We start from the raw sequence: 20,176 nt of genomic DNA, 5'->3' as shown, positions 1-20,176 counted from the left end.
CAGGCGGCCGCGCGGGAAAATTATAAAACGCGCGAATTGAGGCTAAAAAAAAAAAAAAAAAATGACAGGTACACCCCTGTTTATTGTGGTTGTAGAATGCATCAGTTTTATGCGCGGCTACGGGAAAAAAAAATATTTCTTTTTTTTTTTTTGGCACTTACAACGCGGACGGGGCGCTCTCAGCTCTGGTACTCGCTTCTTTTCATCTCCGCTAGGCGGCGCCGCTCGCGCTCGACCTCGGCCTCCAGGCGCAGGATGCGGATTTGCTGGTCGAACTTGGCCTTGGCGCTGGTGACGCCCGGGACGATGGGGATGTCTTCGGCGGACGGACGCTCTTCTTGCTGCTTGAAGATGGGCTGGGTGCTTTGGAAGAGCGCGGCGGTGGCTCGGTTGACCGCGCTGGCGGACTCTGACAGGGAGATTTGCAGCTTGGAGTTGGGATCCGCCTTGACTCGAGACGCACTGACCAAGTGAGCGGTCGAGCTGGAGACGGCGTGGACGGACGCGGTCAGCACCTCCTTGTCGACCTCTTGGCGGATGGCGGCCTTGGCTGCGGACACGAGCTGCTCGACGGAGAAGGCGACCGAGCGGGCAGCGGAGATGAGGCCATTCGCCCAGGTGGGGTCGTTGCGATACTTCTCGTGGGGAGCCTTGATTTCCTTTCGGTGCTTGGCTCGCTCGTTCTGGATGTTGGTCGCGTCCACGATCAGCCGCGCGCTCGCCTTCGTGATTTCCAGAGCGCCGGTCACGACGGGGGTGTAGACCGTCTCGGAGGGAGAGCGAATCGCGCCGTTGACCAGCTCCGACGGGCTCTTCCCGACGGGCTCCGAGCCGAGTGCGGAGGCCGCCCTGACCGGCGGGGAAGACGGCATGGAGTTGATCAGCGACTGGCACGCGTCCTCCAGCACCTTGGCGCACTTGCTGAGCTCCGCAGACGCGCGCTCGTCAACATCGATGCCAAGTGTGTCGACAGAAAGTACGTTCTGAGGCGTGTTTGGCAGCTTCTTGAGCGCGTCGTACATGGCCTGCAGTGCCGCGGAAACCGACGAAGAGCACTCGTCAATCTGCGGCGCGTTCTTCGGATTCTCGCGCGTCATGTTGATGGCGTCCAAAAGCTCAATCGAGGACTTGCAGAGGTTCTTGATCGTCTCTTGAATTTCGGCTCGAACCGCTGGCGCCACCGAGGGGTCCTTGGTCACCGTAATCGCGTCCGCCGACAGCGCCTCGATGCACTTCTGCAGGCTCCTCGTAGATTCTATCAGGTCCGCCTGCGATGTCGCCAAAACCACGTCCGTCAAAACGCTAGAACACGACTGCGCGTTGTGGAACAGGTTGTCGATCGTCGCGCTCGTCAACGCGGACGGCTTGCCCTCCCTGAAGTCGCGGTTCATGACCGCCTCCAAACCCCTCTTCGTAGTGCGCAGCTGGTTCGAACACGTGTTCTGCGTGTCCACCGCGCCCTTGTTCAGGTCGCAAAACTCGTCCACGGCCTTTCTCAACGACGCCTCGGCGGAACTCACCATCGGCAACAGCGCCGGGTCGCTCTGGTTCTGCTCGAAGTTCCGAGACACCAAAATGTACTGGTGCGCCCGGTGGTTCAGCGCCTTGATCCCCGATAGCAGCGACTGCTGCGTCGACACGTTGTTCATCCCGTTCGCCGCCTTCAACGACAAATTGACCAACTTCTCCAAATCCTCGTGCAGCGACGTCGCCACCCTCCCCAACGACTTCGACGAACCCTCCCTCGCCAGGCACGGACGCACCGACTCGTTCAAGATGTCGCTGATCTCGCTCTGGTACCCCAGCACCGTGCTCTGCACCGCCTCGTTCTCCAAAGACGCCGGCTGCTGGTTCACGTTCACGAACAGCGACGCCGACGACACCTGCGCCAACAACCGGTTTATCCCCTCCAACGCGCGCTCGCACATCGACATGCTCTGCTCCACCCCGCGCATCGAATCCAAGAAACGGGACAACCCGCCAAACAACTGCATCGACGAGTCCGACTGCAACATCTGTGCGTTCAAATCCGACGGATTCATCGCCAAATGCTTCAAATTCTCCAAATTCGCCTGCATCGCCTGCAAAAAGCTCTTCAACGCGCCCACCTTCTCCTCGTACTCCTCCCCTGGCGCCTGCGTCTCCACCAACTTCTGGCACACCCTCTCTATCGTCCTCACCGCCTTCGGCAGCACCTTGCTCAACCTCCCCATCGTGCTCGGCGTCGTTATCGCCAACTCCTGCACCGCACCCATCAACTCCTGCACCACCAAGTCCTGAATCTCCTTGTTCACCGCCTCCACGTTCACGCCCGCCTTCGCCGCCCTCACCGGCCCACTCACGTACTCGCTGCACTTCGACACTCTCTCCAACGCCTCGTCAATCGTCTCCATCCCCGCCACCGCGCGACCACCCACCGACTCCAACATCTCCGACACCCTCAATATGTTCGCGCCAACCTCCCTCGCCCCCTCCGCTCCCGCTCCCACCGACTGGTCCCTCACCTGCTGCAGCACCACGTTCAACGCGTCCAGCACCCGCTTCGCTCCCTGCGCCTGCTTCAGGCGATCCGCCCTCGACACCCCCGTCGCAATGCACCCCGACGCCGCCTCGCAAAACTCGTCCACCGACCGCCCCACCTCTCTCACGCTCCTCGACGTCCTCTGCGCGTCCCCCTCCTTCACCGACTCCGCCAGCTCCGACAACCTCTCCGCGAACCTCCCCGACACCTCCGCCAACCTGTTCTGGCAACTCACCCTGTTCTGCCCCGACTCCGGCGCCGCCACCGCGCCCCCCGCAATCGCCCTCATCACCTGCATGTTCATCGCCGACGACTTCTCCAACAACTTCGACTCCAACTCCGACACCTCCCTCGTGCTCGGGTGCAACGACGAGTAGCAAGACACCAAGTCCCCCATCGCCGACGTCACCTGGTCCACCACCTGGTTCAACTGCTGCGCCCCCTTCGCGTCGCGAGCGCCCTTCTTCGGCAACGACGACTGCGCCGTGTTCAGCAACTTCGCGTTCAAAAACGCCACCTGCTTCGACGCGCTCACCAACCCGTCCAACACGCCCGCCTCCACCCCACCCAACTCCCTCTGTCCACCCTGCATCAGACCCGTCTGCTTCACGCTCTCCTTGATCGCGCTCTCCAACTCGCGCGTGCGCTGCGACAACGCCTTCGCGCACTGCACCAGCTGCTCTATCCCCTCCCTCGAGCTCTTCGCACCAATCCCCGAAGACGCCTTCACCAACGTCGTCGTCGTGCTCGCCATCTGCTTCGCCGCCCTCAATATCGCCTGCTGCTGCGACTTGTGCTCCGGCGCCGACAACTCCGACGCCACCTGCTTCGCGAACAACAACAAGTCCGTCGCCGTCATCCCCGCCGACTTCGACAGCGCCACCGCCTCCGACAAATTGTCCTCGCTCTCCTCCAACCTCCCGCACGTCGACTGCATCTGTCCCAGGTACTGGTCCAACTTCGCCAACCGATCGTCCACCGGCGCCTCCGACAACGACATCGCCGACTGCGTCGCCTCCACCAACTTCTGCACCGCCGCCGCGCACCTCTCCGACTGCCTGTCCAACGCCTCGTGCGTGCTCGCCGACACCACCGACGGCACCACCGACCCCAGCGACTCCGAACAACGCGTAAACTCGTCCAGCACCGCCTCCAACGACTTCTTCTCCACCCCCTTCCCAGGCTTGTCTAACGACGCCATCATCTCCATTATCCTGTTAATCGACCCCGTGCACGCCGACGTAGACACCCTCGACGCCGACGCCACGTCCGCCACCAACACGTCGTTCGCCTCCTTCAACGCCGCCACCGCCGCAAACGTGTCCTTCTCCAACACCCCCTTCGTCCTCTCCAACACGCTCTCCGCGTCGTCCACCACCCTCGACGTCGCCTCTATAACCCTCTGCGCACCCGCCCTCTCCGGCGTCGACGCAACCGCCTCGTTCGCGCACTTTATCAACCGAGCCGTCACGCTCGACAGCAAACTCACCATCGGCGCCACCCCTCGACCCCTCGACGCCACCAAATTCGCCAACTCCGACGACGCCGTCGCCACGCCCTTCATCGCCGTCACGTAATTCTCCATCGACTCCGCCGCATTCCCAGACGCCACGCTCGGCGGCGACCGCGCCAAATTCAACCTCTCGCTCCTCATCTCTCCCAACGACTCGTCTATAAACTGCGTGTCCTGTCCCTGACCCGTGTTCAGCAACTCGCTCAACTTCTCCCTGTACTCCTCGTAATCCTCCCGCAACGGCCTCATCTGTCCCGACTCCAACGTCAACCTCTTCGACTCGTCCTCCGGCGGCCCCACCATCCTCGACCTCCTCACCACGTCCGAAACCTTCCCAAGCATCCCCTGCGCCGACTCAATCACCGACTTCTGCGTCGCCGCGTCCTCGTACGAACCCGCCATCGCCCTCACCGCCACCGCCATCTGCGTCATCGCCGACGACACCTTCTTCACCGTGTTCGACACCGTCCCGCTCGTCAGCGCGTCCTCTATCATCGCGTCAATGCTCTCCGTCAACGTCTGTCCCGACACGCGACACAAGTCCCGCGCACTCTCCAAACCCACCCCCGTCGAGTTCAACGCGCCCCCACTCGACAACGCGAACTCCATCGCGTCCAACTCCGCTCGCACTATGTCCAACTCGTGCATCGCGTCCTCTATCTCCGGCTGCTTCTGCATCGCCGTCACCATCTTCGACGACTTGTCCAACCTCTTCAGCGCGTTGCTCAACTCCTCGCACGCGTACGCCAACTCCTGCTTCTTGTTCAGGTCGCTCACGCTCTTCTGGTTCTTCTTCGCCAGCACAATGCTCTCGTAAATCGGCGGCGTCACCAACTTGATCGCCGACTGCAACTCCTGACGCGCCTGCGTGTTGCCAGGATTCGACACCGTCTTCATCAACGCCGGCAACACGCGGTTCATGTTCGACTCCAGCTGCTCCGACACCCCCGCCAACGCGCTCCGAGCACTCGGATCCGACACCTCGTTCAGCGCCGAATCCACGCAGTTCTTCGTCCGAATCACCTTCGCCAACATCGCCTTCGTCGTGTAGTTCAAATTCAACATCGCCGCCTTCGGCCCCGCGTCCCCCTCTATGTCCTCAATGTACGTCTCCAACTTGCCAACCGCCTCCAAAATCTCCTCTCGACTCTGCTGGTCCCCGGGGTTCTTGTTCAGCGCCTTCACCGACTCCAGCAGCGCCTCCGACGTCTGACCAATGTTCCTCCCCGCCCTCGTCATCCGCTCCCTCATGCTCGGGTCGCAAATCTCGCAAATGTCCTTCACGCTGTTAATCACGTCGTTCAGCGCGTTCACGCACGTCTTCGTCGGACCCACCAGCATCTTCGGCGAGTCGATGTTCTCCCGTATCTGCGACAACGCGTCCATCAACGGCTTGTCCTGGTTCAGGTCGAAACTGCTCACCGTCTTCAGGTGCTTCTCCCCAAGTCCCGCCGCCAAGTTGAACATGCTCACGCACTTGTTCACTCGCTGCTGGGAAGACTCCAACCGCGCCTTCTTCGGCTCCGTCACCTCGTCGATCTCCATCACCTTGCCGATCAAGTCGTCAATCCTCACCTTCGCCTCACCCGTGATCTCGCTAATCTTGCTCTGCGACTCCGGAGCCGACGCGATCGGCACCAGCGACGCCAAGTTGTCCGCCACCCAGTCCAGGTAAATCGACGCGTCGTCGAACTCGCTCTGCAGAGGCGACTTGATCTCCGGAGACGTCACGTCCTCAATCGCCAACAACGTGCTGTCCACCACGTCCTCTATCGAACTGCTGATGTTCGCCACACACTCCTGCAAAAACATCTCCGTCCCCTCGTCCACGTAGTTGTGATTCGCCGCCTGACTCATCGAAAACATCGCGAGCTTCGCCCTCTTCTCCGCCTGAGCCAACTTCTTCAACTGCCTCGGGGACGGCGGCGCCTGCGGGTTCTCCGTGCAACTTCGAATCTGCGTCAGCAAGTCCACCATCGACTGAGAGACCGACTTCGCGCTGTTCAACAGCGATGCGTCGTTCTCGAACGCAGCCACGTGCTTCGCCGACACCGCGACGGCCAGCGTCTTCAACTGGAGGTCCTGCGCCTGGGCCTCGATCGCGTTCACGTCCCAGTTCGCGAACTCTCCGCGCGCGTTCTTCAGCAACTCGCTCAAACTCGCCGAAAACTCCTGGTTGCTCGTCTCCAACTGGTTCGCCCACTGCTGCGGCGACAGCGTGCTCGTGCTCGTGAACCCCTTCAAACCGTTGTCCAACTCCGCGGACAGTACGTTCAAACTGTCTATCGCCGACGGCAGGTCGTTCACCAAAAACGACTGCGTCTGCGGGAAAATCGACGGCCGCTGCGCCTGCAGCGACGACGGACTGCCCGCCATCGAAGAGGGCGCCGGCGACATCACCCCCTGCGCCGAGTACTCCACCGCGTTCGGCTGCATGATCGACCCCACGTGCTGAGGCATCACCATCGAACTCGGATAGTTCCCAATCGGCGCGTAGTTCGTCGACACCGACGAAGTAATCGAATTCATCGCTATCCCCGACGCGGCCATCACCGAACCCACGTATGCGTCCTTACTGTTGTCCTCCGTCTCTATCTGCCCCACGCCGCCCTGCGCCTTCAGAATGATGTCGATGTAATCCGCAATCATTCGAGACATCTGGTCACCCTCCTCCGTCTGCAGCACCACGTAATCCTCCTCGTAATCGCCAAAGTCCAGAGTCAGCGAATTGTTCGTCGGCGCCCAACGCCTCAACTGCTCAATCCCCCACTCCTTGACCGTCTCGCGCGTCTCGCCGTCCAACTTCAAAATGCGGTCTCTCGTAATTCCCAAATACGCCTTCTGCATCTTCTTCTTCCCCTTAACCTTCTCGCTAACCTCGAAGAACGAAATCCCGTAGGTCTTCAACGAACGCACGATCTGCAGGTAACGATACTTGGCGTTGATCTCGTTGGTCCCCACCAACTTCTGATACTCCTTAATGATCTCCTTCTCAATCTTCTTGTCCTTCCTCCACGACGCCGGCACCAACTTCGCCAAGTCCAACTGCATCTTCTGGAACCGCGCCGCATCGTAATTCCCGTACAAAATCTGCGCCTGCATCGCGGCCAAGTCCACCACCTCTCGGCGCTGCAGCGGGTCGTACTTGCCGTTAACCACCGAATTGCTGGCCTGGACGTATATCAAGTGCAACTGCATCGGGTCGTCCTTGTCCACGGTAAAGTCGTTGTAAAACAGCTTCTTCGCGAACAGCAGAATCTCGTCGTCCGGCACGTCCTCCTCGCAGAGCAGTCTGTTCGAGTCCAGCCACTCGGTCTCCGGCGCGTTCGGACGCCTCATGCCGTATTGGTCGAAGTCCTTGATCATCAACTTCTCGCCCACCGCCTGAATAATGTCTCGTATAGGCAACGACGCATCTATCAATATGGACCTCTGAGACTCGTCGGGCAACTTGATCTTCAGTATTCGATGCTTCTTCTTGTACTCTAGCTCGGTCTGTCCTCTCGTCAGCAAAAAAAAAAAAGGAGAGATAGAAAAAGAGACCCGGAGCGAGATGAGAGAGAGAGAAAGACCGAGAAACACGCGCAGACCGCTCAACTCGGCTCTCCAAAAAGGACGCCTCTCGGCGCACACACGCCGAACCACGCACCGCCTTCGCGCTCTAAACTGCTCTGACGAGCTCGCTAGACGCCGCCACGGCGCCCGCGGACCGAGGCCAAATCAGGCCCCCTCTGATGCCAACACGAAGCGCACCGCAACACGGCAAACCGCGCGGCGCCCCAGAGATAACGCGACGTGCTCTATTTTCATGCGCGCCTGTCGCGTTAAGACCCCCCTCCTCATCTCCTCTAACTCCCCCTGCTACGATAGGTGAGTACATACGTCATTGACAATGTTATAAAACTTCAACGTTCTGTTTCCCTTCAACCATCGGGCCTTTTTTCCTTTGTATGCGGGTTGATACAGACCGTGGTCACCGCCTTCTTGACCCAATTTGTGCTGAATTTCCTTGATAGCATCGGCGACAAAACTGTCGACGGAGAACCTGAAAACCTTGGTGAAATCACCAATGATAATTTTCACGTTCACGGACGCCATTTTCTACGAGCGCAGTTGGGAAGTGCAAGTTGAGTGTTCTACTGGCAAAAAGAAAACGGTGAGTCCAGAGGGAGCGGCACCCGCGCACGTAGCCCAAAACACGGCTGTCGAAACGCACCCTGCTATTGATTATGTTAAAAGTGAAGGAGTATACTGTCAATTAAAGAACAAAAAAGTTTTTTTTTTTTTAAAAGAGACACAACCGCCAATAGTTCGAGCGGACGAGACAGGATATATCCAGACCGCCTTTACGGTCAAAAGGCAGAAAGTGCAGATGTTGACCAAAGCGAGCGGGGGCGCCGCGTTCTCTCTGTTGACCGCGCAACGCGTCAAAAAAACGTTGGCAACATTTGCTATAATTCTAAAAATAAATTTTTTGAAATTATTGGGTCGCGCAGGACGCCGCGAAAGAGTGGTCAGAGGAGGGATCGATCTGGAGCGTCGGCGGGACGCGCTTCGCACATCGAGGCCGAGCATTCACCTCTCGAAAATCGGCAAAACGTGTGGTGTATTTTTAGCGCCGCCACTGCTGTTCCTTGAACAGATCGGGCCACGCGTATGCGCGTTCAAACCGATTGCTAAATAATTGCTGTACGCAAAGAAGGCCGTAGCACTCGCGCAGACCAAATCCTCCTCCGCATGATGCAGCACCGCTATCCAATTATGGGGGAACGTAGGTGCATTTTTCTCATCTGGCCGCTACAATTCGGTGAGAAATTCTGAAAAAGATGCATGGCAATGGTCGCGTTATTTTTTTTGGGTTATGCTCCGCATTTTATTACAAAAAATGCACCCCCCGGTTCGACAACTCTCACTCAAACGAGGCCGTCCCTAAAAAGTGGTGTCCGTGATCTGGACGAATCAAAGAGTGCAGCCTCTCCCTGCAAGCGGCCCGTCTTTTGCTCGCGCGCGCGACACCCGGCTCTGTGAGAAGCGCAGAGACGAGACGCGATGCAACGTCCGGGTCCCCGTGCGCGCCCATACGTAAAATTGCTGTGGGGAACGAGGAGCTCAAAACACGCCATTCGCTTTTCTAGAAGGAACGGGTATCAGGGGGCCAAAGTCCGCGTAACAGGCATAAAGGTCAAGTTACAGCTTGGAGCTTGGCCCAGAACGAGATTCAGGGGGTTGCCATGCATACGTCTCCGCTCGATGGATCCATCTTAGGTATATGATGAGTGCGGTGAAGAAAATAAGCGCGCAAACAATCGCGACCTGTGGGACGACCAAAAATTGACACGCCGAAAAGTGTATAAGTTCGTGGTAAAAACAAAAATGTGGTCAGGAGCCTATTCGAGGATAAATTGTAACGCCGAAAATGCAAATGACGTGCCTTCAACATATCGTTTACGGACATTCGAAAGGCAATCGTCGTGATCATCTTTAAAGAATTTTTAAGCTTGTCTTGCATGCGTTCCAATCTAGTCTGTTGTCCTAACAGCTGATCTCGCTGCATAACGAGCGTATCGAGGGAAGTTTTGCCGGTGTCTCTAGCACGATACACGGTGCTGGTGGCGTAGTCGATCGTCTGGATTCCATTTTCCAACTTTTGGTTGTCCTGTAGCAGAGACGAGCGCGCGCTAAGAGACGGGAGCTATCGGGCGGAAATTAGCGGTACAACCTTGCAAAAAAAAAAAAAAAAAAAATACGCACGGTGTCGTCTGTGGAATTGCCGTTTCCGAGCAGCTTGATACGGTCGGTTCGTATCGACGCCTCCTTGAGCAGGGATTTCAGTTCCTTCACCTTTTGCTTGCACAGGACCACCGCTTCCTCTACTTGTTCTGTCAGGAGCGAATCCGTGGAGCGCATTTCGATTGCGGTAATTCATTTGAGCGGGGCGCGCCCGACCCGGACGTCGAAAACGCGATCTTGTGAGCGTTGAGTGGAACGCGAGCGCAGCGAAAAAAAAAAAGAGCCTGATTGCACTGAAAAAAAACAGGCATTCGTACGCTTATTTGGGGTGTTGTGAGCCACGACATTGATACTCTCGATCTGGACAATGGAAATTGAAGCGCGTTCGTTTTAGCATCAGGACTCCGTTCAGAGATTTTTTTTTTTTTTAAATGTACTATTTGGTTGGCTTCGTTGATCTCGTAGTTTATCTCTTTCTCGGCGTTTTTAAATGCGTCTGAAAACAGAGGGGATCAGCCGATTGCAGCGAAGGCCCAGGCAGCAGCGGGGGTAACGGAACCGCTTTTTTTTCCCCATTTTTGCGGCGCGCAACGGAGGAAAGGGTCGAAACGCACCTTCTGTTAGCAGGGGTAGGTTATCGATGAGTTCCTTTACCCTCTCGCAAGTGACCCGAAAATCGTCGAGGTAAACATCGAAGAGATCCATGGCATTAAACGAACAAAAGTGGCAGAAAGGCTCAAAAAAACTCGATTTAAATTACCGACGCAAAGCGATAAAATAGAAAGGGCTCGTGAAAAAAGGGGTTGAAATGCGTTCCAAGGGCTTTGAACTAAAGCTGAATTCAGCGCGCTCTCAGGCTGGAAAAAAAAAACAAGGAGTGGCTCGCGGCGGGACGATCCGTACCGACCGCATCTGAATGGTACAATAGATTTTGAAAAAAAAAAGGTCGTCGTCCAGCTTGCGTATTTTTCTTCACGGACGGTGGTGCGCCCCCAAAGTTATACGACAGCCGAGGTGCTTGCGCGAGCAGTGAAGCTCTGAGAGAGGGAGGCATTTTTCGGCGGCGGCATGTGAAGTCATTGGGGAAAGAAAGCGAATTTCACGTTACAACATTGAGTTGGTAAGAGATGTTTCGCCTTCTATTAGAGTAGATAGATTTGACGATGCCTAGAATGAAAGTTAGCATGAATAGCCAGGAGATGATGTAGATGCCAACGCTGAAGAGGGTGTAGCCGCCCATGATTTTCGAGATGAGTTGTCCCATTTCCGTTATTTTGCAGCCGTTGGTTTTCAGTTTTTCGGAAAAGATGTGAGAAATGTCACAGGGGTGATGGGTTGAATCGGTCTCATTGAGCCAGTGCTTGTGTCCCCAGTATGTGTACTGTGGTGCCAACAGGGAGAGCTCGGTCGGCAGGTAGATAGCTAGGAAGATGAGTATGCCAGACGCGATGATTAGAGCTTGTGGGGACGTTCGGTGTCGTCCGAAGGAAAAGATTTTGACAAAAAAGCAGCGAATTTGGATCGAGCGAATGCCGCTGATGGTCGCAAAGTAAAAATAGGCCAGTATTAGGGAGAGCAGGATGAAGTCGAGGGGATGAATGTGTTGCAAGAGGCCGAGTATTCTGTCGATTAGGTTTCGAAGGTTGGGGTTGGCCAAGAGCTTTATTTGGCACTGAGGGCCGCAGTAGTTCTGAATCAGTTGGTAGACGATGCTCGTCAAGATACAGGCGACCAACGTAGCCGAAACCAGGGTGAACAGAATTCCTGTGATGAGGACGAGAGAAAAGTAGCAATATTTCATTCCGTAAAAAAATTTAGTTAACTTCTTCTCTACTTTCTCCATGTATCGGTTCCAAGTGTAGTATCCTTCGTCTATCCTGCTGGAGTACCCGGACACGAAGATGGGCTCAGTCGCTTGATGCGCGAGCAGAATGTCGGATTCGCTGTCCTCCTTGTTCCTCATGGAATACAGACCGTCGCAGATCAGGCTGATGGGCAGTTCGGACAAGCCGAAGGCCGTAAACGTGATCCAGAATAGACAGCCGATCAGATTCATGGACCCGAGCAGAAAGATGAACGCGGACTGTTCCCGACTCACAGAATTCAGCACTTCCCTTATCCAGTCCTTGGCGCTGTTGGGAACACTGTTGCCGGTATAGCTCACGCGAATGAATAGGCCGAAGATCAAAATGACGACCGCGCAGACGATGAAGAGGCAGGTGTACTTGAAGGCTTCCATGAACCGCTGAAAGGAGCTCTCTTCTGGATTGTAGGCTTCGTACCAGAAGTAGGCGAACGGGAGGACGAGGAAACAAGAGGTGACGGAGGATCCGTAGAAGACTAAGAAAAGTGCGCGAGGTTAGGACCCGTCGAGCTGAGCGGCGTCGATTCTAAAAAAGGTACACATGTTTTACAGCACCATAGTATAGAATTCTGATAATGGAAAAAATTGGGGCCGAAACCTGATCATAAGAGGTCACTTGGTTCGTTGCGAAAATGTCGATACCGAGGACCACCAGGGCTTGTATGGAGAGTGAGGTAGTCAGCACCGCGATAGCGGAGGTAGACCATTCTGCTTTCTTTTTGTGGCTGTAATACCAAATAACGATGCTTATCACAAATAGATTTAACTGAAAACCAGGTGAGCATTCTGATAGTCAACATTCAAGCAGGCCAGTGCTCGGCGTACAATAAAAGTGGTCAAAATGATAACCCATATGAGAATGGCGTCATATGTCAGAATATTCATGGGTCTTTAAAATGGAATTTCAACGAACTGATTTTACAATTGAAGTCTATTTTGCTGCGCAATTTATCCGACGAATTGTTCGCACATAATCGGTAAATCTCGTCGGGCGGGGGCGGCGGCTGGGCGCGCGGCCCCAGGGGGAGTCGTTTTTATAGAGAGCGACGAGCGGCGGCTCCAGACTTGACTCTTGGTCTGTGCAGAAGCTGTGTTGGGAAAAACAAGGAACGCATAAGCTGGAAAGGTGCAAAAAAAAAAGGCAAATCAGGGGCCTTTCGGGTGCAAAGCGAGCAGACGCGGTCTTTTGACCTTCTGCCGGAGAATGGGACGCGCGGGGTGGGAGTGCGCCCTTTTTGGGGTCAGTTGGTGCTCGTCGCTGATGCGAGGAAAAGGGGGTTAGGTCTTGTGTGTAAAACTAGTTGTTATAACATTTATTGTTTTTACGGGGAAGAAGCGCGGTTTGCGCAGGACCGGTCCCTCGGCGACGGAGGGACGCCAGGGGATGCGCGAGGACCGCAGGGCCGGGCCGCCCCAGCTGGGGAGACTGGACGAAGGAGGCAGAGAGGGTCTGAAGCTTTGACGTGTTATTCAGACGTCCATCGGTGCCTGCAGGGGTGTTTTTTTTCGTCGCCGCCGGCGCGCGCGGGCTGTGCGGACCGATTTGAGTTAGGATACGGTATCGAACTTGCGCGCAGAACCGTCAGAATCACGGGTATTCGAGTGCTCTACAAAAAAAAAAAAATTACCGTTTACGTACAGATTGTTCGTGGTTTGACACATTTTTTTTTGGTTTAGCTTCGCGCCACCGGGCTAAGCTATGGAAAACAGAGCTGCCGGGGACGACGGCTTCGCCGACGATGAATTCGTCGTTAACATCGAAAATGTGAGCGGCAAGGTCGACTATTCAAAGCTCATTCAAAGATTCGGGTCTGAGCCCATTATGCCGGGTTTGGTTGAGCGCATAGAGCGCCTGACTGGTCGTCCGGCTCATCCTTTTCTTTCTCGTGGTTTTTTTTTTAGTCACAGGTACACTTCCGCTTCCGACGCGCTATTTTTTTTTTTTTCCCCGCCGACCGGCAATAAGAGTGGTTTTTCTAACCCTCAAACGGACAGAGAACTCGACAAGCTGCTGGACGCGTACGAGGGTGGAAGGAAGTTCTACTTGTATACGGGGCGCGGCCCGAGCACCGACTCGATGCACCTCGGTCATTTGATTCCGTTCATCTTTTGCAAGTATCTCCAGGACGCGTTCGACGTGCCCGTCGTCATTCAGATGACGGACGATGAGAAGTATTTGTACAAGCAAGTGAATTTGGAGTCTCTCCGACAATACACAATCGAAAACGTGCGCGATATCATCGCTTGCGGCTTCGACGTCAACAAGACCTTCATCTTTTCCAACTTGGAGTACATACAACACTTGTACCCGAACGTGTTGAGAATTCAAAAAAACGTGACGGTCAATCAGGTCCGAGCCATTTTTGGAGTGAACGACAGCAGTAATATTGGGAAGGTTTCCTTTTCGGCCATCCAGGCCGCGCCTAGCTTTGCCTCGTCGTTTCCACAGGTCTTCGAGGGTTGCCAGAACATGCTTTGCCTGATTCCGTGCGGAATCGACCAGGACCCGTATTTCTTGATGACGCGCGACGTCGCGCCCAGGCTGGGCAGTCCGAAGCCGCACCTGATTCACTCTAAGTTCTTGCCCGCGCTGCAGGGCATGGACAAGAAGATGAGCTCTTCCGTCGAAGAGAGCGCGATATTTTTGACGGACTCCGAAGCTCGGATTCGAGAGAAGGTCATGAAGTACGCGTTTAGCGGCGGGCAGTCGACCATCTCCGATCATCGGCGATTGGGCGCCGATTTGAACGTGGACATCTCGTACCAATATCTGAGCTTCTTCTTGGAGGACGAGAAAGAGTTGCAGAGGATCAGAGCGGAATATTCGAGCGGGAAAATGCTCACGGTCGAGGTCAAAAAAATACTGGTCGGGCTGATATCCGAGCTTGTTCGCCGGCATCAGGCGGCCAGGAGCGGCATTTCGGACGATTTGGTCAGGGAGTTCATGTCCGTCCGAAAGTTGAATCTGTCTGCTCCCTGAGGAGCCCCCCCCGCGAGATCGAGGTGCCAGTTTTTGTTTTTATTTTTATTACTATTGAACAGTCGCATGATGATGTCCTGAACGGACGCGCGGCTCGCGTCCGCAGCACAGAATCCGAGGGGCCGGAGGCCGGTGCGTCGGCCGCCGTCTCGCCCGCTTTTAGCAAAAGGAGGGAGGGAGGGGCGTGGGTTTTGTGAGTTCCACCTTGGGTTCGAAGACGTCTCCGATTTCTTGGAGTATCGCGATGACCAGCGTACCGTAGAACGTGAAAAGGCTTCCGGTGGGAAAAATAAAGACGCAGTGCAGCGCCAGGAGAAGCAGGTGAGCGAAGTTGAGGGCCGTTTTGAGCTCTCTTTTTTTGTCGGAGTGTGTTTTTCTGGCGGTGACCAACAGGGTCTGGATGATGGAGAGCAGCCCCAGGTTTTTGTAGGAGTCCGACTCTCGGTAGGGGAGGATGGAGGACTTGTGGGCGAGGTAGGGCATGACGGCGCAGAGAATTTGCGCGAAGAGGAAGAACATGTGGGCTTCGGTTCTGAGGCTGACTTGAGCGGGGTTGTCCTGCGGGGAGTTGGGCTTGGGGGGGAAGACGGGTATTCGTCGGTGGAAGAACAGGGAGAGTAGTAGACAGGCGGCGAGAGCGTAGATGCTGTGAGTGTAGAAGTTGAGGACGAGAAGAGCGACGAAGATGAGGGCGAAGGTTTTGGGGTGGCGGTACGACGAGTGCGGGGCGGAGTTTGGCTTGGAGAGCGAGCAGCCGACGAAGTCCGGGCTTTCGGGGGCGCTGCCGGTGAGCGCGAGCAGAGGGGAGAGCCGGTTTTGCCAGAGGTGGGGTTTGAGGTGGAGGGCGCCGGAGAGGAGGTTGAAGAGGCGGCGCAGCGCGGACCGAGAGAGGCGGGAGATCGAGCAGGCGGCGTTGGATATTTGGTACAACACGAAGAGGAAGAGGGAATAAAAGAGCGCGTGGATCCAGGTTGTGGCGAGGAGGATGAAGAGCAGGACGAGGAAGGAGGTCCAGTGAGGGGTGAGCGTGGGGGGGTATTGGATGGAGAGCTCGTGGTGGTTGGAGGCGTAGCTGGAGCAATAGAGGGCCATGCAGACGGAGAGGAGGACGTAGAACAGGTAGTAGTGGTAGTTGAGCAGCATGTAGGTGACGACATCGAAGACGTGGAGGAGGGGTCCCCTGGAGCATTTGTCGCGGCCGAGGGGGGAGGTTTGAGGCGAGCAGTGGCGGTTGGTGAGGAGCACGCGGTAGTGGTGAAAGATGACGAAGGAGTTGAACACGAAGACGTTGAGGACGATGAGGGCCCAATTTCTCGCGACCAGGGAGACGGTGTGGACCCAGCTGATGGAGGCCGCCAATTGGTAGGTGTATCTTGGGTCGGTTAGGACGACGAGGCGGAGGGGAGCGTGGTCGGGGTCGGTTGAGCGCGGCGACGGCGGGGCTTCGCCAGGAGGTGCGGGCGGGTGGAGGGGGTCGTTGTGCTTGAGGCCGTGTCTGTTGGCGTGGTATTTGAGGAAGACGTAGGAGTCGGAGTGACGAACTTCGCCGAGGTGGGGGGAGTAAAGAATGATGTGCGACAGAATGCTTTGCGTCGCGTCGGATCCGTTGACGCTTTCCACGTAGCTGCCGGAGGGCGGGCCAGTTCTCTGGAGCTCGACCTTGTAGACGAGGATTGGGTTCAAGCGCGGAAAGGTGACGTTGTGGAGGATGCGGTAGGGGTCGAGTTTGAGGACCCTTCTGAATGGGTTGGCGACGTTCCAGGTGAGCGATTCGGAGTCGCTTTGGACCTGAGCGGCGAGGAACGGGTTCGAATCATATATGGGGAACTCGTCGTAGATGTTGCTGGAGAAGGAGATGCCTTTGGAGTACCGTTGGTGAGTGAGGACGTACAAAGATTTTTTGCCAGTGAGCTTTTTGAGCCTGTCGTCGTCGGTCCTGAAGGCGAGCAGGTAGGACCTCTGGAGCTTCCAGGAGCGCCTGTGGTTGTGGTCCTGCTTGAATTTGTAGGGTATGGCGACGAGTTGGTTGTCGAGGTTGAGGAGTTGGTTGGTGGTCTCGTCGACGACGAGGACGAGAATGTTCGGCCGAACGACGTTGGTGTGGAGGACGAAGAGAGACCCCGGCGGGAAGTCGTCGAGGTGCCACCTCTTGATCAAGTGGTCGGTCCTGCGGCCGACGGCGAGCGTGAATTCGTGCGTGGAGGAGAGGGACTTGAGGTATTGGACGAGGTCGAAGTTGAGGGCGGGGTCGAGAGGATCGGGGGACGGGAAGACCAGGCGAGGGCTGGCGTGGCCACCGGCGGGGGAATGGCCCCTAAAGAGCTCGAGGTAGGGGCAAAAATGAGTGTATTGCCTGATGCGCGGCGAATAGCCGGCAGACTCGAGTCCGCCTCGAAAAAAGCCGTTGAGCTCGCTTTGCGACAGGGGGTCGAGCGCCCGCTGTGGGAGCCGCGGCTCGAAGCGAAGGGCCCTCTTTATGCGAGGCTCGAGCTTCTTGATGACCGAAAACCTCTTGTGCGCGGAGTGGTAGATTTGCCTGGTCTGTGGGTCGATCATGCTGGCGATGACGAAGGCCAAGGCGTTCTGAAACTGGTGGCACGAGACGACCATGTTGTGGTAGGTGGAGCTCCAAACGTTGTACATGGAGGTGGTGACGGCAGAGTATTGATAGGGACAATTGTGTACCGCGTTGAGACTCGTGTGCGCGGCCGGGACCTGTATGTCGAGAAAGCCGGAGGAAAAGCTGGCAATGACGACCTGGCTGAGCTCGCTGTGCTCGTCTCGACACTGCGTCGCCCACATCCGGTTTATGGCGCTCACGAGCCGCTTGGTGTCGGCGAGAATAGAAAACGCCGAAAAATCGTGTGGCGTGTTGACCGTGAAAATGGTCCTGATCGTGCCGGGCACGTAAAAGGGCGACGTGTAGATGCCCTTGGCGACGACGCCGCCCATGGAGAACCCGTACAACAAGACGGAACTCGGGGGAGTGTACGACTCGGTCGCTTCGGCGCCGTACAAAGACAAAATGTGGTTGACGCATTTAACGGAAAAATCGATTTGACACCTCAATATCGACGCGGAGTAAAAACTCTCCTCGTGCAAGAAGTCGATCGCGTACACGTCGAACTTGTTCAGCATCGAGCTCTGCGCGAGCCTCTCCAACTCCTGTCGAAAAGAGGGGGGAAAAAAAAAGGCGCTGCGTCAATGCTCTCCCCTTCGCAGGCGGCTCCGCGCCGCGCGCCGACGCCTCGAGACCGTCGACCCCTCGAGCGGCGTACCTCAAAAGAGTCGTACTCGAACCCGAAAATGAGTCCCTCGCGCAGCCGCATGTGCAGGAGGGACGACCCGGTGAACTTCGAGTAGATGTGGGATCCGCCGGTGCCCGGCAAGAACAAGACCGGTATCCCTCTGGGGCGGTCGTTGGACTTCCGCGCGTCGAATAGGAGCAAAGGTGAGCGCAAAAGGGCGGGTTTCGGGGGTAGCAGGCAAATTCAACTCTGCTCGCTCAACGTACTTTGTCGATGTAACGATATAGTCTGTAGGAAGCATTCGAAGGGCCGGACACATATATCAAGTGAAATTTGGGCGAGTAGCAGTAGAACATCTTGCATCTGTTCGCGTTGCCGCGATCCTCGGTAATCAAGCTATAGCAAAACAACAAAACCAGTACGACCAACGTGGTTGCGCAAACGGCGTTAACGTATGCGGCCTTCATGTCTGCAGCCTATCGCAGCGGGGCGCACTTCACTTGCTGGAGCTCCGTTCGAATACGGAGCTTCGTCTCTGATCGGAGACGGTGCACACCTGATTGGCCACGGCAATAATAGTAAATTCTGGTCGCCAAAAAAATAAATACTATGTGCTCTAGACCTTATGGGTGCGGTGCGAACACCCTTCACGGGATCTCTGCGCGCCCGGGATCGGTCGCAAACTCCGAAAACGAAGAGCGACTCGCGCCTGTGCCCAGTCGCGAAGGGCGCGTTCACCGAAAGAGAGTCGTCACACGTTCGAGTCGACATTACGCGTGTGACCAGGTCGTATGCACCCCCCCGCCACGTCAAAGCCCCTCGTCCTCATACCAGTCACATTCTTGGATCTCTGCGTCGGCCCCCGGATCCCGGCGCTCGTCGGACCCCGTCCGGTATTTCCTGGCGTCAGCAGCTACGGCGCTGGGGTCCAAGCGGCCCTTCTGGTCCCCAGACGGCACCCAGATCAATATTTCTCCGTCTGCACTGCCACTGTACAGCTCTTGCAGATGCGGGTGGAAAACCGACACCTTGACGTTTTCGTAGTGCCCGGACAACGTTCTTACTTTTTTGCCAGTTTTTATATCGAACACGCAAATCTGGCGTCGACACGGATGATAGACCAAAACGCCATCGCTACTGGTCGAAATTTTCACGGTGCCCTTGTTCTGAATGTTCGGATAGTGGACCAGCAGATTCGTGCCGTAATCCACATCCCACAAGTGCATCGCCTGGTCCGCCCCCGAAGACAAAATCTGTCTCCTTCCAGGCACGAAGCAAACGCTGGAAACCGCGCCGCAGTGGGCAGCGGGCATGCCCTGTTCTCGTCGCTCGTTGTACGCCTCTAGCTCTATCTTGTCGCCCAAATGAACGCTCTGATCGAAGGAAACGAAAAACTTGGGGAAACGAATGTCCCACATACACATAGTTCCGTCAGAACAGCCCGAAACCAACAGGTTCTCGTCGCCCAAGTCCCACGCCAACGCCGTAATCGAAGCTGAGTGCGCCGAAAGAACTCGCCCCTTGCAGCCAAGCCTCAAATCGCACAAATATATATCTGATTCCTGTGTGCCAACCGCGACGAACGGCCGGTGGGACTTAATCGGCGACATCGACAGCGCGTTCACAGGCGGCTCAAATTGAAACTTGTGAACCATCTCCACCTTGTTTGGGTCCCAAACACGAACGCTGCCATCGTAAGACCCGGACAGAAACAATCCTGTATCGTGCGGATACCACGAGACGCATGTCACGCCGCTGCGATGACCACGAACGTGATTGTGTCTGAATTTTGCAATCAACAAAAATTCGTCAAATTATTTATTCTCATACATCGCTGGCACAACAGAGGGGCACTTACTTCGATATGGTAACGCACGGCTCAAAGTTCCTCACCTCGCCTATGTCGGCAGTATCGAGCATATCATACAAAGAAATGGTGGAATTGAGATCTCCCGAAATCAGACTACAATTCGAAAATTGATACATGTCAAACGATCAGCATTTATTTTTATAAAATTTCTCTCTCGTCGCGCCGAGCCCGTATCGTACAACCGCTCGTCAGAATGATCGAAGTCAAGCGACAAAATCGACGTCTCGCTTCCCGTGTGAATGCTCTTCATATTGCTGAGTTCAAGACTGTAGGTCCTTTTCAAAATTTCCTTCTCCCCAAACTTCCAGGGCCTGATAAGGCCGAGGTTTCTGAGGTATAGGTGCCGAAGCATCGCGGCATGAAGGCCACGGCGTCGCTGAAAACCGATTGCAAAACTGGGGACACCAAAATTCTGGTTATTGCGATGCCCTCTATAAACTTATTTGCAAA

General features: G+C 55.9%; 6 protein-coding genes across 6 annotated transcripts; 1 reads left to right on the top strand and 5 right to left on the bottom strand.

Moving 5' to 3' along the window:
• Nucleotides 1-42: 42 nt before the first annotated feature.
• LOC126315335 (talin-B-like) lies at nucleotides 43-8,294 on the bottom strand. Its single transcript, XM_049992586.1, has 3 exons — nucleotides 8,251-8,294; nucleotides 7,917-8,170; nucleotides 43-7,529 (listed from the first exon to the last, which is right to left on the bottom strand). Exons 2-3 carry the CDS (start codon nucleotides 8,130-8,132, stop codon nucleotides 180-182), a joined length of 7,566 nt encoding a protein of 2,521 aa, XP_049848543.1. The 5' UTR covers nucleotides 8,133-8,170; nucleotides 8,251-8,294; the 3' UTR covers nucleotides 43-179.
• A 639-nt stretch (nucleotides 8,295-8,933) lies between these two features.
• Nucleotides 8,934-10,469, bottom strand: LOC126315419 (uncharacterized). Its single transcript, XM_049992671.1, has 6 exons — nucleotides 10,379-10,469; nucleotides 10,202-10,260; nucleotides 10,082-10,124; nucleotides 9,786-9,913; nucleotides 9,466-9,726; nucleotides 8,934-9,347 (listed from the first exon to the last, which is right to left on the bottom strand). The coding sequence occupies exons 1-6, from the start codon at nucleotides 10,467-10,469 to the stop codon at nucleotides 9,222-9,224; spliced, it is 708 nt and encodes a 235-aa protein (XP_049848628.1). The 3' UTR covers nucleotides 8,934-9,221.
• Nucleotides 10,470-10,642: 173 nt separating this feature from the next.
• Nucleotides 10,643-12,526, bottom strand: LOC126315337 (probable lysosomal cobalamin transporter). Its single transcript, XM_049992588.1, has 3 exons — nucleotides 12,454-12,526; nucleotides 12,184-12,394; nucleotides 10,643-12,104 (listed from the first exon to the last, which is right to left on the bottom strand). Exons 1-3 carry the CDS (start codon nucleotides 12,511-12,513, stop codon nucleotides 10,864-10,866), a joined length of 1,512 nt encoding a protein of 503 aa, XP_049848545.1. The 5' UTR covers nucleotides 12,514-12,526; the 3' UTR covers nucleotides 10,643-10,863.
• A 760-nt stretch (nucleotides 12,527-13,286) lies between these two features.
• LOC126315338 (tryptophan--tRNA ligase, cytoplasmic-like) lies at nucleotides 13,287-14,925 on the top strand. The gene is made up of 2 exons (XM_049992589.1): nucleotides 13,287-13,536; nucleotides 13,624-14,925. Exons 1-2 carry the CDS (start codon nucleotides 13,328-13,330, stop codon nucleotides 14,606-14,608), a joined length of 1,194 nt encoding a protein of 397 aa, XP_049848546.1. The 5' UTR covers nucleotides 13,287-13,327; the 3' UTR covers nucleotides 14,609-14,925.
• LOC126315336 (uncharacterized) lies at nucleotides 14,633-18,461 on the bottom strand. The gene is made up of 3 exons (XM_049992587.1): nucleotides 18,123-18,461; nucleotides 17,887-18,033; nucleotides 14,633-17,773 (listed from the first exon to the last, which is right to left on the bottom strand). Exons 1-3 carry the CDS (start codon nucleotides 18,321-18,323, stop codon nucleotides 14,768-14,770), a joined length of 3,354 nt encoding a protein of 1,117 aa, XP_049848544.1. The 5' UTR covers nucleotides 18,324-18,461; the 3' UTR covers nucleotides 14,633-14,767.
• Nucleotides 18,462-18,665: 204 nt separating this feature from the next.
• LOC126315418 (DNA excision repair protein ERCC-8-like) lies at nucleotides 18,666-19,511 on the bottom strand. Its single transcript, XM_049992670.1, has one exon. The coding sequence runs from the start codon at nucleotides 19,509-19,511 to the stop codon at nucleotides 18,666-18,668; it is 846 nt and encodes a 281-aa protein (XP_049848627.1).
• Between the last annotated feature and the right edge of the window lie 665 nt (nucleotides 19,512-20,176).

This window comes from Schistocerca gregaria, unplaced genomic scaffold, assembly GCF_023897955.1.
Source record: "Schistocerca gregaria isolate iqSchGreg1 unplaced genomic scaffold, iqSchGreg1.2 ptg000569l, whole genome shotgun sequence".
NCBI classification, from domain to species: domain Eukaryota; kingdom Metazoa; phylum Arthropoda; class Insecta; order Orthoptera; family Acrididae; genus Schistocerca; species Schistocerca gregaria.
This window is presented reverse-complemented; position numbering and strand designations above follow the sequence as displayed.

Excerpts from the sequence above, each read along its gene's own strand:
- LOC126315335 (XM_049992586.1), bottom strand. The coding sequence starts at position 8,132 with ATGGCGTCCGTGAACGTGAAAATTATCATTGGTGATTTCACCAAGGTT. Across the intron at positions 7,530-7,916 it reads TTTATAACATTGTCAATGAC|ACCGAGCTAGAGTACAAGAA; the intron begins GTATGTACTCAC and ends ACGAGAGGACAG.
- LOC126315419 (XM_049992671.1), bottom strand. The coding sequence starts at position 10,469 with ATGGATCTCTTCGATGTTTACCTCGACGATTTTCGGGTCACTTGCGAG. Across the intron at positions 9,914-10,081 it reads TCACAACACCCCAAATAAGC|AACAAGTAGAGGAAGCGGTG; the intron begins GTACGAATGCCT and ends CGCTCCTGACAG. Across the intron at positions 9,727-9,785 it reads GCAATTCCACAGACGACACC|CTCCCGTCTCTTAGCGCGCG; the intron begins GTGCGTATTTTT and ends TCCGCCCGATAG.
- LOC126315337 (XM_049992588.1), bottom strand. The coding sequence starts at position 12,513 with ATGAATATTCTGACATATGACGCCATTCTCATATGGGTTATCATTTTG. Across the intron at positions 12,395-12,453 it reads TCATTTTGACCACTTTTATT|TTAAATCTATTTGTGATAAG; the intron begins GTACGCCGAGCA and ends CCTGGTTTTCAG. Across the intron at positions 12,105-12,183 it reads TATCAGAATTCTATACTATG|TCTTCTACGGATCCTCCGTC; the intron begins GTGCTGTAAAAC and ends CACTTTTCTTAG.
- LOC126315338 (XM_049992589.1), top strand. The coding sequence starts at position 13,328 with ATGGAAAACAGAGCTGCCGGGGACGACGGCTTCGCCGACGATGAATTC. Across the intron at positions 13,537-13,623 it reads GGTTTTTTTTTTAGTCACAG|AGAACTCGACAAGCTGCTGG; the intron begins GTACACTTCCGC and ends TCAAACGGACAG.
- LOC126315336 (XM_049992587.1), bottom strand. The coding sequence starts at position 18,323 with ATGAAGGCCGCATACGTTAACGCCGTTTGCGCAACCACGTTGGTCGTA. Across the intron at positions 18,034-18,122 it reads TATATCGTTACATCGACAAA|TCCAACGACCGCCCCAGAGG; the intron begins GTACGTTGAGCG and ends GACGCGCGGAAG. Across the intron at positions 17,774-17,886 it reads TCGAGTACGACTCTTTTGAG|GAGTTGGAGAGGCTCGCGCA; the intron begins GTACGCCGCTCG and ends TCTTTTCGACAG.
- LOC126315418 (XM_049992670.1), bottom strand. The coding sequence starts at position 19,511 with ATGGTTCACAAGTTTCAATTTGAGCCGCCTGTGAACGCGCTGTCGATG.